General features: G+C 44.7%; 1 protein-coding gene across 3 annotated transcripts in view; it reads right to left on the bottom strand.

Annotated features, from left to right (window-relative positions):
* The window catches only part of GATAD2B (GATA zinc finger domain containing 2B), a 79716-nt gene continuing 67757 nt past the window's right edge, over positions 377-12335 (bottom strand). For 2 of the 3 annotated variants that reach the window (XM_018046146.1, XM_018046144.1), the window contains 9 exons: positions 11645-11774; positions 10925-11056; positions 10497-10625; positions 9899-10069; positions 8845-9160; positions 7891-8093; positions 6854-6964; positions 6581-6698; positions 377-5926 (listed from right to left, as the gene is read on the bottom strand). In XM_018046146.1, coding sequence (XP_017901635.1) covers positions 5793-5926; positions 6581-6698; positions 6854-6964; positions 7891-8093; positions 8845-9160; positions 9899-10069; positions 10497-10625; positions 10925-11056; positions 11645-11774 — 1444 coding nt within the window. In that variant the 3' untranslated portion in view covers positions 377-5792. The remainder of the gene's footprint in view (positions 5927-6580; positions 6699-6853; positions 6965-7890; positions 8094-8844; positions 9161-9898; positions 10070-10496; positions 10626-10924; positions 11057-11644; positions 11775-12335) is intronic. The other variant, XM_018046145.1, reaches the window with a different exon arrangement.

Below are 12335 nucleotides of genomic sequence, written 5' to 3' on the forward strand. Positions count from 1 at the left end.
TACTGGAGACCAGAGCAGCGTAAGGAGAGCCAAGGACAACTAGGGTACACCTCTCCTTAGGACAGGATGCAGGTCCAGCCTCTGGGTTAAATGCAGCCTCCTTCGGGATACCTTTAGACCTTAAGTCATCAGGTAATTAAAGTGGGATCAGTGGCTTCCAGAACATGGATCTACATAAAAGTGAGGAGAACAAGAATACACAAATAGTTAAGGGCTTTAAACCCTCACAACTGAAGAAAGGACACAAACCATAAAGGTACCCCACTGACTTCAGGGAGTATAAATCATAGCCAATCTCCAAATCGCCCCTAAAATTTCTCCCACCAAACTGCCATCCCCACCCTCCACCACGACTAAAGCACAAGCCACAGGAAAGTTTAGAAACCATTCCTTTCTTTATTAAACATAGCTTGCAAGTGATAAATATTACAAAGTTTTTTTTCTTTTAATCCTTTCTCCAAAAATTAGCTTATTATTTGAATCTGTCACCGCTGAAATGCTCAGCAGCATCTGAAACAGATGGGAGTGTATTTGCCTTTTTGAAAACCAGTTTCTATTGGTCTTAGTTTTTTCATTTTAATTCCCAAACACAATGCAGAAAATCAGAATGAGTTTTTTTTTTTTTTAAAAAAGGAAACTTAAAAAGAGTTGTGCAAAAGGGTCTTGTTCCCCTCCCACCCACCCCATTCAGAGAAGGCCATTCCCCATCCCACCTCCCTGCTCCCCACCCCCCACCACCAATCTATCCTTCCACCTTCACCAGGGCTTCACCCACCATCCTATATCCTCTCCAGGCTTTACCAGCCAAGAACCTACAGTGGGAGTACTCAGCCCAGGCTGCGGGGAAACTGGGCCCCTGAAGGAAATAGCTGTTGAGAGAGCTGCCTTTAACGGGGTTCAGATGAGATCTGAGGGAAGGAGACAAGATGTGGATTATATCTGAGCTCTCCAACCAAGAAATGGGGGAAAGATCTGCATTCTGTAGCTCACAAAGGGTGTGAGTGACCACCAAACCTGGAGTATTCATTGGTCAACCACCCTTGAGGGCAGTTGCTTGTGAGGTGGGGCTTGGGGCCTGGTTCCTGCCCTTGGGTGACTAGAGGCATGAGGGCAAAGATGTCCCAGATTTAACTGAAGTTCTACACATCACTCTGCTGCCTTTCCTAAACCAAAAGGAACAGCAGGGGCCTGGCAGCTCTCCACGGGCACTGTCACACATATACCCACTTCAGTACTAGCCACTTTGGTTTCCTCCCCTCAAGTTGTTTTGTTTTCAGTTGGGGAAGAAAGCTTTACAAACTTGGTGGCTAGAGGATCTCCCCTGCCTGCCATCACTTCACAAATAAAACTGAGACCCCGAAAATTAGCTCTATCAAAGGTCACATAACAAGTCAGCAGGAAAGCTCGAGACTAAACCCCAGGTCTCCAGACTGTGCCACCATCCCACCTCCTTTGTGCTGTGGTTCTCTCTATTCTCCACAGTCTGGACCTGGAGTCTTGCAGTAACCCAGCCTCACCCCAATTTGCAAAGCCTAAAACTGTGCACAGATGGATATGGCTCTCCCCTAAAGGAGACTTTCTTAGGATGACTTATTTAAATTATTTCTATCATCTCCTGACAATCCACCCTCAAAGGCCCATGAAACTAGGTTCTTTTTTGGGGGTGGGGAAATCCCTTGCATAAGAAAGCTTGACACTGAATTTTGTTATATAGGTATATTGTATATATGCTGATGCAATCAGAGAAAAAAAACAGTGCAAATACAATTACAATTCATAATAATACTTGGTTTCAATGCCCCCGGGAACTGCCCCATTCCTCGGCTACCTCCCAACCCCCAGCACTTCCCCACAGTCTCAACCTAATGCTGGGGGGCAGGGAGGGTGGGCAGGTTAGGGTAGGGAGTGGGCTCTGCCAAGGCAGTGCTGGTGACCCGGAGGGACTACTCCAGGGTGGGGAGGCAAGGCACAAATTAGGGGTGGGTGGTGGGGGAGGTGGCATCTCTAAGGAGGGATGGGGTTGGAGCAGCTGCCAGTCTCAGTGTGCTGGGCCCGGCCCACTCCCCTCCCCACCCTCCACAGCCCTGCCTCCCGACCCCCGCCCCTTCCCCAGAAACCCTTTTGCACGGATCATACACAAACGGGCACATTACAAAATGACATAACACGGTTTCACAATATCCATGGCTAGGGCTTTTTTTTCTCTTTTTCAGTTTTTTTTTTTTTTTTCTACACAATGTACAATTCCTTTTAAATGGATCAAGAAATAGCTTATATACACGAATGAGTCCTTGTTATAACATCTCGGCAGCAAATATCATAAGCTAATGAAGGTCTTGTTGGAGGGGAAGGGAGCCTAGGACTGGGGTGGGGGTAGGGGGTGTGGAGAGAAGGTTATGCCTTCTGGAGAAGTGGGGAGAAAAGGGAGAGGTTAGGGAAAAGGAACAAAAGTAAAATATCAAGAAGCATCTTTACAAAGCAGTTCTACAGCTAATTCCTTTTAAAGGGGAAAGGAAAGGTAACCAAAGCAGGAAAACATTTATCTCTGTGTCTTAAAAAAAAATTGTCTACCATACATACATCCAAAAAATGTGGAAAAAATACTTATTCCAGGGATGAAAGAAGTCCAGATGCTGTGGTCAAATGACAAAAAGAAAAAGAAAAAAAAAAAGGACAAATAAGGACCTCTGTCCCTCAGTTTTACCAAAGCCTTACTGCTCATTCACCCGTATCAGGCTTAGAGAGAGTAAGCCACTGTCCATAAACTACTTTTAAAGCCTCTGGTGATGGAGGAAGCCAGGCAAAACTGGTGGGATCCTCACTCTAGTATCACCCTGAGCTTCAGGGCTCCAGGGGTGAAGGATAACTCTGTACAGAGGGTCTTTCTCCCTATCTTTAGGGCATGAGGTTTAGTGTCTATGGGGCCCAAGGCCTGGGGATGGACAGCAATAGACTTGGAGGGACACAAGGCAATCAGTGATGAAACAGGAGAGAAATGAGAAAGACAGAGGATGGGGGAGAAGGAGGAAAAGGGAGGAGGTGGAAGGCTAATACTTTACCATGATTAGAGGAACCTCACCCCCATCACTAATCCCTGGGAAGGGTATGAAAATGGGGATAAGAGGGGGTAAGAAATCAAACCTCAGCGATTGAGCAAAGGGTCACGGAGCTATACTAGTCAACAAGCAGCCTCTATGTAACTGACCCTGAGGGGATAAAAACAGGGAAGACTCCACCCTCTCCCCTATCGCCTCAGCACCTTGGCAGGCACGTGACTACAGGCTTTCCTTCCCCATCATCCCCTGTCTCTACACATCTTACTTCCAAACCCCATTCAAAGGTGGCCTGGCTCCCAGGGAAGGGATTCAGCTCAGGGCAGGGACAGCCCCCAGCCAGACGGTATTGCACATTCTCTGTTCCTTACTTTTAATCTCAACTGACAAACTTGGGCACCTCGTACCTCTGAGCACCTCTGAGCTGGGGGAGGGGAGACATAACAGAAATGGCACTTCATCATGGGGTGGGCGGGGGGGAGGCTAGACAGACATGCCACAAGGCAAGATGACTTGCAGGGAAAATATTTTTTAAAAAGCTTCCAATTTCGTGGAAGAGAGAAAAGCAAAACCAAACGATTTATCCAGTGCTTTCAAAGCACAGAGGGCAAAGGAAAGATGTAAGAATATATCTTTATATATATATATATAATTTTAAAATAATCCCAGACCCAGTTCCACTAACCCCCCTCCCTCTCCCACCACTTAGTCAGGGGTTCCACATTCCCCAGAAAAATACTCGAAACAACCCCATCACTACCTGTTACTAGCGTCTAGCTTCCAGATCATTTCACCACTGGGGAGCCCAGACACAGGCTGCATCTCTGCTCCTTTATTAAGTGCTCAATGAATTGGGGGAAAGGGAGGAAAGAAAAAAAGCCAGGAAGGCCCGTAGGGCCAGTATAATCACCCACAGTGGCTCTGGAGTATGGGGAGTAGAGGCCAGTGTGGGGGGAACTGAGCCTGATTCCAGCTCCTCCTATCCCCTCCCCAAACTTTATGGGGAGGATGTGCAGTTTGTGTGTGTGTTAATTTTAAAAGTGCCTTCTTACTTTAAAAAATTATTTAATTTTAAAAAATAAAAATGGGGGAACCTCTCCAGGTGGCTTTCAAGGGCAAAATGTTACACTCCTCTTCACACTTCTCTGCTGAGAGTATCCCTTCCTCAAACTCTGACAGCTTTTATTAGAGCTGGAGAGGCAGGTGGACATCCACTATGAAGTGAGCAGAAGCCCCTACCTTTAATGGGCTTCCCTTACCTCAAAAACGGCCTGGCCCCTTCCCACGTCCCCCACGGTGTGGGCAAATGGGATGCTCATCTCCCCAATCCCCAGAACAGCAACATTGCACAATTCAATTCATTCTCTACATTAGTAGCACTTAAGAAAAGAATAAAAACAAACAAGAAAGCAAAATTTATAGAATTCTGGGGAGAAACAAGACAACTACTACTTTTATAGCACAGGTCCAGGACTGGTTTTGACATAACTGTTCAGCTGTGAGCGGTCAGCTCTGCAGTTAGCGCAGCAGGGCCAGGTAGGGCTCCAACCTGATTAGGTGCCCTCACCCTCACCTCCTGGCACTCAGAAGGTAGAGACAAACGGAAAGTCGCAATGTTGGGAGGGAAACCCCTCTTTCTTTCTTCCTCTATTTCCTCCCTTTGACATTTCACTCACTCATGCCCATCCAACTTCCAGGACACCCAGCAAAGTCAGGCTGGGAGCAGCCACTCTATATTACAGATGGGGCTGTGGTTACTGAGGGCAGATTAGGATTTTTTAAAAAAGAAAAGAAAGGAGATGGGGATGGGGGAGAACTTTACAAAAAAATAAGATGAAATAACCTGGGGCTAGTTGGCCTGGAATCGTCTTCTGCGTCTCCACTGGGGTCAGGAGGCCAATCTCATTCGCCCAGCATCCAGAAGGCTAGGGCGTGGTCTCAGTCCTCCTTGGCTCAACTTATGTTCACTGTCATGCCCCTTTCTCTCTCTTCTCTATGGGTCACTTTGAGAGTGGTTACGTTTTAAAGCTTCTCCTTCCAGGCTCTTTCCCCTCCTTCTTAGAGCCCAACTTCAATACTCAACACTGCCTTCTGAACTGTCCAGCTCAGAGACACCCCACAACTGGTGTGCTATCCTCCTTGTTTGATGCCACCACCTCCCCCCAAACCCTGGGTTAAGTGCATTAAAAACTTTTGCCCCTAACACTCCCAGTCACGTCCTACTTGGCAGCTGGGGACCCTACTGCAATGCTCCTATCACTTAATTGAATGTGATTTGTGTTTACAAAAAAGAAAAAAGACAAAAGAAGAGAGAAAAAAAAACTGGGTGAAAATAAAAAGGTTTAACCGTCCACTGAACAAAGGGAGGACACACAACATCATTAAAAATGATAATAATAATTAAAGCATAAAAACAAACTTTAGAAACACACATCAAAGGGCTTAGATTTCTCCCCAGGACCTCATTCTGACCTCTATCAGAGGCAGAGATCCACCTCGCTATTAAAACTGAAGAGAGAAAGTGGCAGAACAGATCGCAGCAGTGTAAAATAAAGGGGAGGTGGTGGGGCAGGGCGTGTGTTTTCTTGTTGATTCCTACTTTTTGTCTTCTGTTTTTCTGTTTTGTTTTCCGTGTATGGTAGGCACCAGTACAGGCACTGCATGCGACGGAAGTTGGGGACAATGGGAGAGGAGAGGGGTAAAGGATTCAAGGTTGGGGCAGTATAAGTGGAACAGGCGTTATTTCTGTCCACTGATGGACTGCGATATAGACCGGGGAGGGATCATGTCTAAAAGGTATTCCCGCTGTCGGTCTGCCAGACTGGGGGCTTTGTGTCCTCCGATACCAGTGTTCAAGTATGCAATGTTGACACCTAGACCCAGGAGACAAAAGCGGAGGGCAGGTATTAAAAGAGGAAATGATACCTTCTTCCGCAATACCCACAGGCTGCAGTCTTGGAGATGCAGAGGGAACATTAGAAGTTGTCTACATCAGTCCAGACTCAGTTAAGCTTTATTTCAGTAGCAACTTACTCACCCTGCTCCCAAGCTTTAGGCAGAGAAGCCTTCCCCAAACTTCAAACCTACCAGACTAATCAACATGGTCTTGATGGTATAGAAGAGTCAAAGAAAATGGTGGTGAGAGGAAAATAATCAAGACAAAGAGAGGGGAATTATTCAATCAGCTTTGGTTTGGGGGCTGCTGACTTTGAAGAAACTTGCCTAGGTCACTCAACCAGGATCAGGACAGTCAACCCTGCTATTATGGCCAAAAGAGATAAATAACCACATGCCCACCAAAAGGGCACACTAGAGAGGACTATGTTATTTTCACCACCAAAACCTTAGTGTACTGTGCCTGGCATGTAATATGGATTCAGCAAACATCTGACGAATAACAAGAGTGAAGGGAGGAGGGCCTAAAGAGCGAGCAGAAAACAAAAGACAGAACAATCACCCAAAGGAACTGCTAAAGAACTGCAAACTAGTCAATTCCCGAGAAAAGTTCTCAGATCAGCCCTTCTTACCTGGCATACCAAGGAGGCCCCCTGGCACAGACAGCTGGGGTGCCTGTGCAAAGTTGGAAAGCATGGAACGGGCAGATGTGGGTATACCACGCTGGAGGCTGCTTTGGGGCTGCGGAGCCTGCAATGATGAGGAGACGAGCAATCATAACTTTGCCACAATGGAAGGTGTAAGGGGGAGCAAAGAATAGGAGTACAGAAGAGCAATATGATTTTCCACAGAACAAAGGACGAACTGGAATAAATGACTGACAAAACCTCAAGAGAAATCCTCACCTGCCGAAGCGTATGATGTCTCATTATGGTCTCTTGTTTACTGACACTGGACACAGCTGGAGCCGTAGTGGGGGAGAGGGCTGCCTGCTGCTGTAATCGCTGTTCAATTTCCTGTTGGGAGTCATCAGGTAAGTTGGGCAGGACAGCACCCAATTTCCTAACCAAAAAACCTAGAGATCTTCTTATCTCTAACGCTGCCAGCTAGCTGGAGGGATATGGAAAAGGCAAAAGAATCTGGTGGGGTAGTTGCACTAGGATCTCTGGGTACAGCAACCTCAATGCTTCAACACTTAAGGAGTCCCTCTCTCCAGGAAAGCTAGCTCTCAGAAGCTGGCTGGAGAGCTAGGTGGTGGTGATGAGCCGACTAATGTAAGTAATTAAGGCCGATGAGAGTTACTGAAGTTTTATTTTTGACTCCTGTCTACCCATTTTCCAGAAGACCCATGATGCTACCCAGAGGGGTCTGATGGGTGGTGGGGCAGAAAATAATCTGAGCTTCCCAATACCTCTTCCCTGCTCCAAGATATTCTCATTCTATTAATACTGTATGAAGAATTCACACACACTAGCAATCACTAATCTTCACTGGGCTACTTTATAATTTACCCTTCCCTTTGTCATTTCTTTGTCAAATATGGACTGCAGATAATTACTTCTCTAAAAGAAAGTTCTAGTACAAATATAAATCCTTTTCACCAAAATCCATTTGTTTGAGGAAATGAAGTCAATAATAGAGGAATTTCCTCAGTGCTATCAGGGAAAGCCAAGATTCTCAGCCTTTTGTCCCTTTCCCTTAACCTCAGACATCACGTGTCATTAAACTCTTACTCAATCAGTAGTCACATGGAAATGGGAGAGGCAGAATGGTAAGAAGGGTATTAAGGGAACTCAGGTCTCTAGGTTCAAGGAACTTCGCTTCAGAACCTAGATCACCTGGACTGTAGTGTTCACACAGACAACTCCTCTAAACTAGAAAGAACTGCCTTTTGGTAAAATCCAACCTGGACAGGTGGCTGGTGAGAAGTCAGAATTCTTACCTGTTCCTGCTGTAGGGCTTTAACAAAAGCATTTTTCAGCCGGTTGGTGTGTTCTGCCTTTAGAGCCTTCTTCTGGTTGGAGGTCATACACTGCTCACATAGAATCTTACCATTCTTCTCCTGCTTCCAGTGAGGGGTGAAGTCTGTGCGGCACTGGGCACAAACAAAGGGTTCGACCCGCAGAAGAGAGGCACAGCTTTTCCCTAGATGCCAACAAAAAGAATAATCAGTGGTTTCACATTTCCTCTCCATCTCCTGTTTCTCTTCATCAGATGAATCTTTTTCTAGGACTTTACTCTGCTGAATTAAAAAAGTGACTCTGAAATTTATAAAATATTTACATTTCATTTGATTACAAAGTATCACTTTAGGGAATTAGATAGTACCATCAGTTCGTGGGGTTGCAAGGAGTTGGACACGACTGAGTGACTGAACTGAACTAACTGATCCCTATTTACAAATGAGGAAACTAAGTCTAAGAAACACAGCTTCAAATGACAAAACTGGGATGATAAAAATTCAAGTTTTCTGATTTCCTATTATGCAATATTGAAAAGAAAATGTGTGTCAGAGTCAAAGCTCCAGCCCACATACTGCAAATAGAGAGCAACCCCTGCTTGCTGCCACTAGACACAGTCCCTATGCAGCAATGAAGAGCCAGTGTGGCCGAAAATAAATAATTTTTGAAAAGAGCTAAATGATATGCTGGAAAAAAAAACCGACAAGCTATATAAAATACACAATAAAAATATTAGGCCTACAACATACAGACACACAAAAAGCTTTTTGATATGCTATTTCTAAACAGCCTCTGAATAAAGGATGGGAGTGGTTTGGTAAAAGTCAGAGAGAGTTTATTTAATATTACACAGTACCATGTGATACTCTGTCCATATTAATCAGGTTTGGCAACTTACTGCTTAGATAAAAAGACTGGCCAACAAACAGCCTTACCTTGGCTGTCGATGACACTCTGTACGACTTCCTCCAAGCCTACCATGTAGATGAACTCGCTATTGGCTGCACTAGGCAGGAAGTGAAGCAAGGGAGCAGGTGGTTTAGGGGGTGGAATCTCCAAGAGTGTCTTTTCCAGCTGTTTGCGAAGAGCCAATTTGGCTGCAGCCTGTGAGTTGGCAGCATCTGTCATGGCGCTGGGGCTAGGGAGTGGTGAGGACACTCTGTTCACGGTCCCTGGCTGGATATGGGAGGCAAGATTCATATAGATGGCAGAGGATGTTGTGCGCTGACAGGGAACAGAAGAACTTGACTGCTGAAACAGATTGAGTGTAGGGGTCAGTGATGATATGTGGGAGAAAGCACCAATTTTTACTTTTGTGGCAGAGAACATTATCCGATCCTAGTCTGACCTACACAGCTTCCCCCAAACTCAGAAAATGACATGCGGTGTCCAACTTCTCCACTGAAAAAGGATTTTGGCACACAGGAAAGGAGAATGACAGTGGCTATGAACTAAAACTGCAAAGATTCAGGATTCTTTGTCTTATATCCTTTATGCTTCTTATTCCTTAGCTCCCTCTGGCTTTCTTCTAGACATATTTTAGCTTATTGCTGCTCATAACCCTTCTTCTCTGCATATAACCCTTCTTCTCTGCTACTATATTCACGTGGGCTTCCCAGGGGCTCAGTGGTCAAGAATCCACCTGCCAATGTAGGAGATGGAGGAGACTTGAGTTTGATCCCTGGGTTGGGAAGATCCCCTGGAGGAGTAAACGGCAACCCACTCCAGTATTCTTACCTCGGAAACTCCATGGACAGATGAGCCTGGTGGGCTATAGTCCATGGGGTTGCAAAGAGTCAGACACAACTCAGTGACTAAGCACACACATGCTATATTCATACAATTCCTCATGATTTAACTTTTGGGACCACTGTCAACCCACCAAAATTTCCTTTGTTGTCCTAGTCCAAAAACTTAAAATGTATGACCTTTTCAACAGGGAAAGCAAATAAAAGATTTTTCTGTTTCCATATTAGGGTTCCCTCTTACCGGTTGGTAATTGATGGTGGGATTCATATTGGGTGTTGTGGTGCGTACAAGGCCAGGCTTAGGTGGGCCCCGCTGACCCTGTAGCTGGGCTGGGTTTGGCGCAATCACACGTTGAGACATTAACATGTGTGGGAGGGTGGTATTGGTCGCTGAACGGATGACACTGTGACCCTGAAGTGTGAAAAGATACAGTCATAGGTGGCAAAATGCCTCACAAATGCCAAACAGAAAACATTGTCTATAATATGTATCTAAGTAGAAACATAGTCAGACTTGGTAATTCTGTCTAATGATCTATGGGATAAATCTTCCATCACTGTAAAACTTGATTAGTACTTAGGAATTCCCTGGCTTTTTGGTATAAACTATCTTAACCCTCTATGGAAAAGGGCTAAGAAGTAGAAAGACTACAGTGGCAAGATTAGTTACTCATCCTTCTACTGCAGACTGAATCACGCCATTAAGGACCAACAGGACTATTGATAATAATGACATGTCTATCAAGGCCATGTTCTTTCTGTGATCTTCACAAAAGCCCCGGAACCGAGATAGGATAACAGAGTTCCCTGAAACTAAGACCACACTATGGGTAACATACCTGTAATGTTCTCAAATTCTGTTCAACCCCTTGGGCCCCAGGCCGGGAGGGAAGCTTGGACAGGCCTTGCTGTCCCACATGGGCAGGAGATGGCTGAACAATAGATGCTGCATTCTGTACAACTGGAGTCTGGGAGAGAGGAGAAAATGAGACAGTGGAAAAGGCTAGTAATCAGAGGTAGAAATCTGTACACTTCTAGACTTTCAAAACTCCTTGTCAGTCTGAAGCTCCTGTTGACCAGAAGGGAAAATGAAAAAACAGAACCAGTTTTCTTGATTAAGGCCCCAAATAAAAAAATAACACTATTCCTAGAGACTAAAACCCAGGGGACCAGAGAAGAATGAGGCACCCTGCTGAATCTAGCTGGGGCAGCCCTTTCTCAGTTTTTCTTTGCTTTCTGCTAGTCCTTTGTCTCTTGGGCACAGTACCTTCTGGACCACGTTCTCTTTCTGTAGCTGACTCTGTCTCAGTTTCTTTAACAGCACCAGTCGGGCTTCTTCCAATCGCAGCTCATCTCTCAGCTGCTTGATGAGTTGCTGCCGTTCTTCAATGCCTTTCCCCTGAGGAAACATGGAGACTATCAGCTATAGCAGCAGTTACTCAGAGTCCATTCCTGCAAGATGATCTATTGTTTTAGGTCGAAAACCTTCATCTCCCACAAGAAGCACAGGTGCAATGGAATTGTTACCTTTGTGTTCCTAGCACATAGTCTGGCACAGTGCCTGGTATTCATTAGGTATTCAAAAATAGCTTACAGAATGAAAGAAGAGATCATATATAAATGCTAACCAGATTCCTAGCAGAAGAATGGCCAAAGGGAGATATTGCTTTCCTTGAAAATAATGTTCCTTAATCTTTTAAACCCGTGTTTCCTCCAGAAATACATAAAAACTTAGGAATTCCCCCATGTTCGGAGACCCAGGATACAGTATAAAAGGTATTTCTAGCTAAGAATTGAGTTTACATGATCTGAATTATGAAGTTTTCATTATCCAAAGATAAACTACACTTTTTCAAACTTTCTTCTCCACTTGTAGTTATTTAGATCCAAAAAGTAAACACTAAAAAAGACCCCAGAAATGGGACTCTCAGGGAATTAAAAAGAAGAGTAGAAGCAAGAAATGATGAAAGGAATCTCTTTTTTTTACCTTAAACATCTCTAGGTTGGCTGCTTTGAGTCTTTCTTCCATTCGGGAGCTGGAACGGGGGCTGGAAGCCTCATTATCAGACAAAACAATGATGTCTGGGGAGGGAGTTAGTCTTCCTCGGTCTGGTTCACTGGACAAGAAAAGGAAAAATTAAGGTATTTCCAACAAAGTTCATAGAAAAGTTAAGAAAACTTTTCTACACTGAACAAAGAAATCCAAGGAAACTTAAATCTGTTCTGATTCACCCAGGGAAGACAGAGACATCCAAATCAAAGGATAAAGAAGAAACCAAAATGGAAGTGTTGACAAAACCACAGCAAAAGAACTTTTCCCATCTAAATTCCTTATAGAGGATCCAGACACAAAGACACTGAATGGGTTTAGGAATGAAAGTAAGAGATAAGTGGTTTTATCATACCAACTTTAATAAAAATTCCAAGTGCTTTCCTTATATCTCAGTCTCCTTTTGGCTTGTCTTGAGGTTCAAGAAGGAAATGGTTAGCCTGACAGGGGAAGAAAGGCAAAGGCAGTAGAGCCTACTTGTCCACCCCAGGTACAAAGGACACGTTGCTAAGGGGGCATTTATATCAGTATGACGATACTGATAAGAACATGATCCTGGCTATCTGAAGATTTACAAGAAAGGACGTTATGTGGCAACTCCAGTGAAGTCTATCCTGTCGTGAGTTTA

The sequence above is a fragment of the Capra hircus genome, chromosome 3 (assembly GCF_001704415.2).
Source record: "Capra hircus breed San Clemente chromosome 3, ASM170441v1, whole genome shotgun sequence".
NCBI lineage: Eukaryota > Metazoa > Chordata > Mammalia > Artiodactyla > Bovidae > Capra > Capra hircus.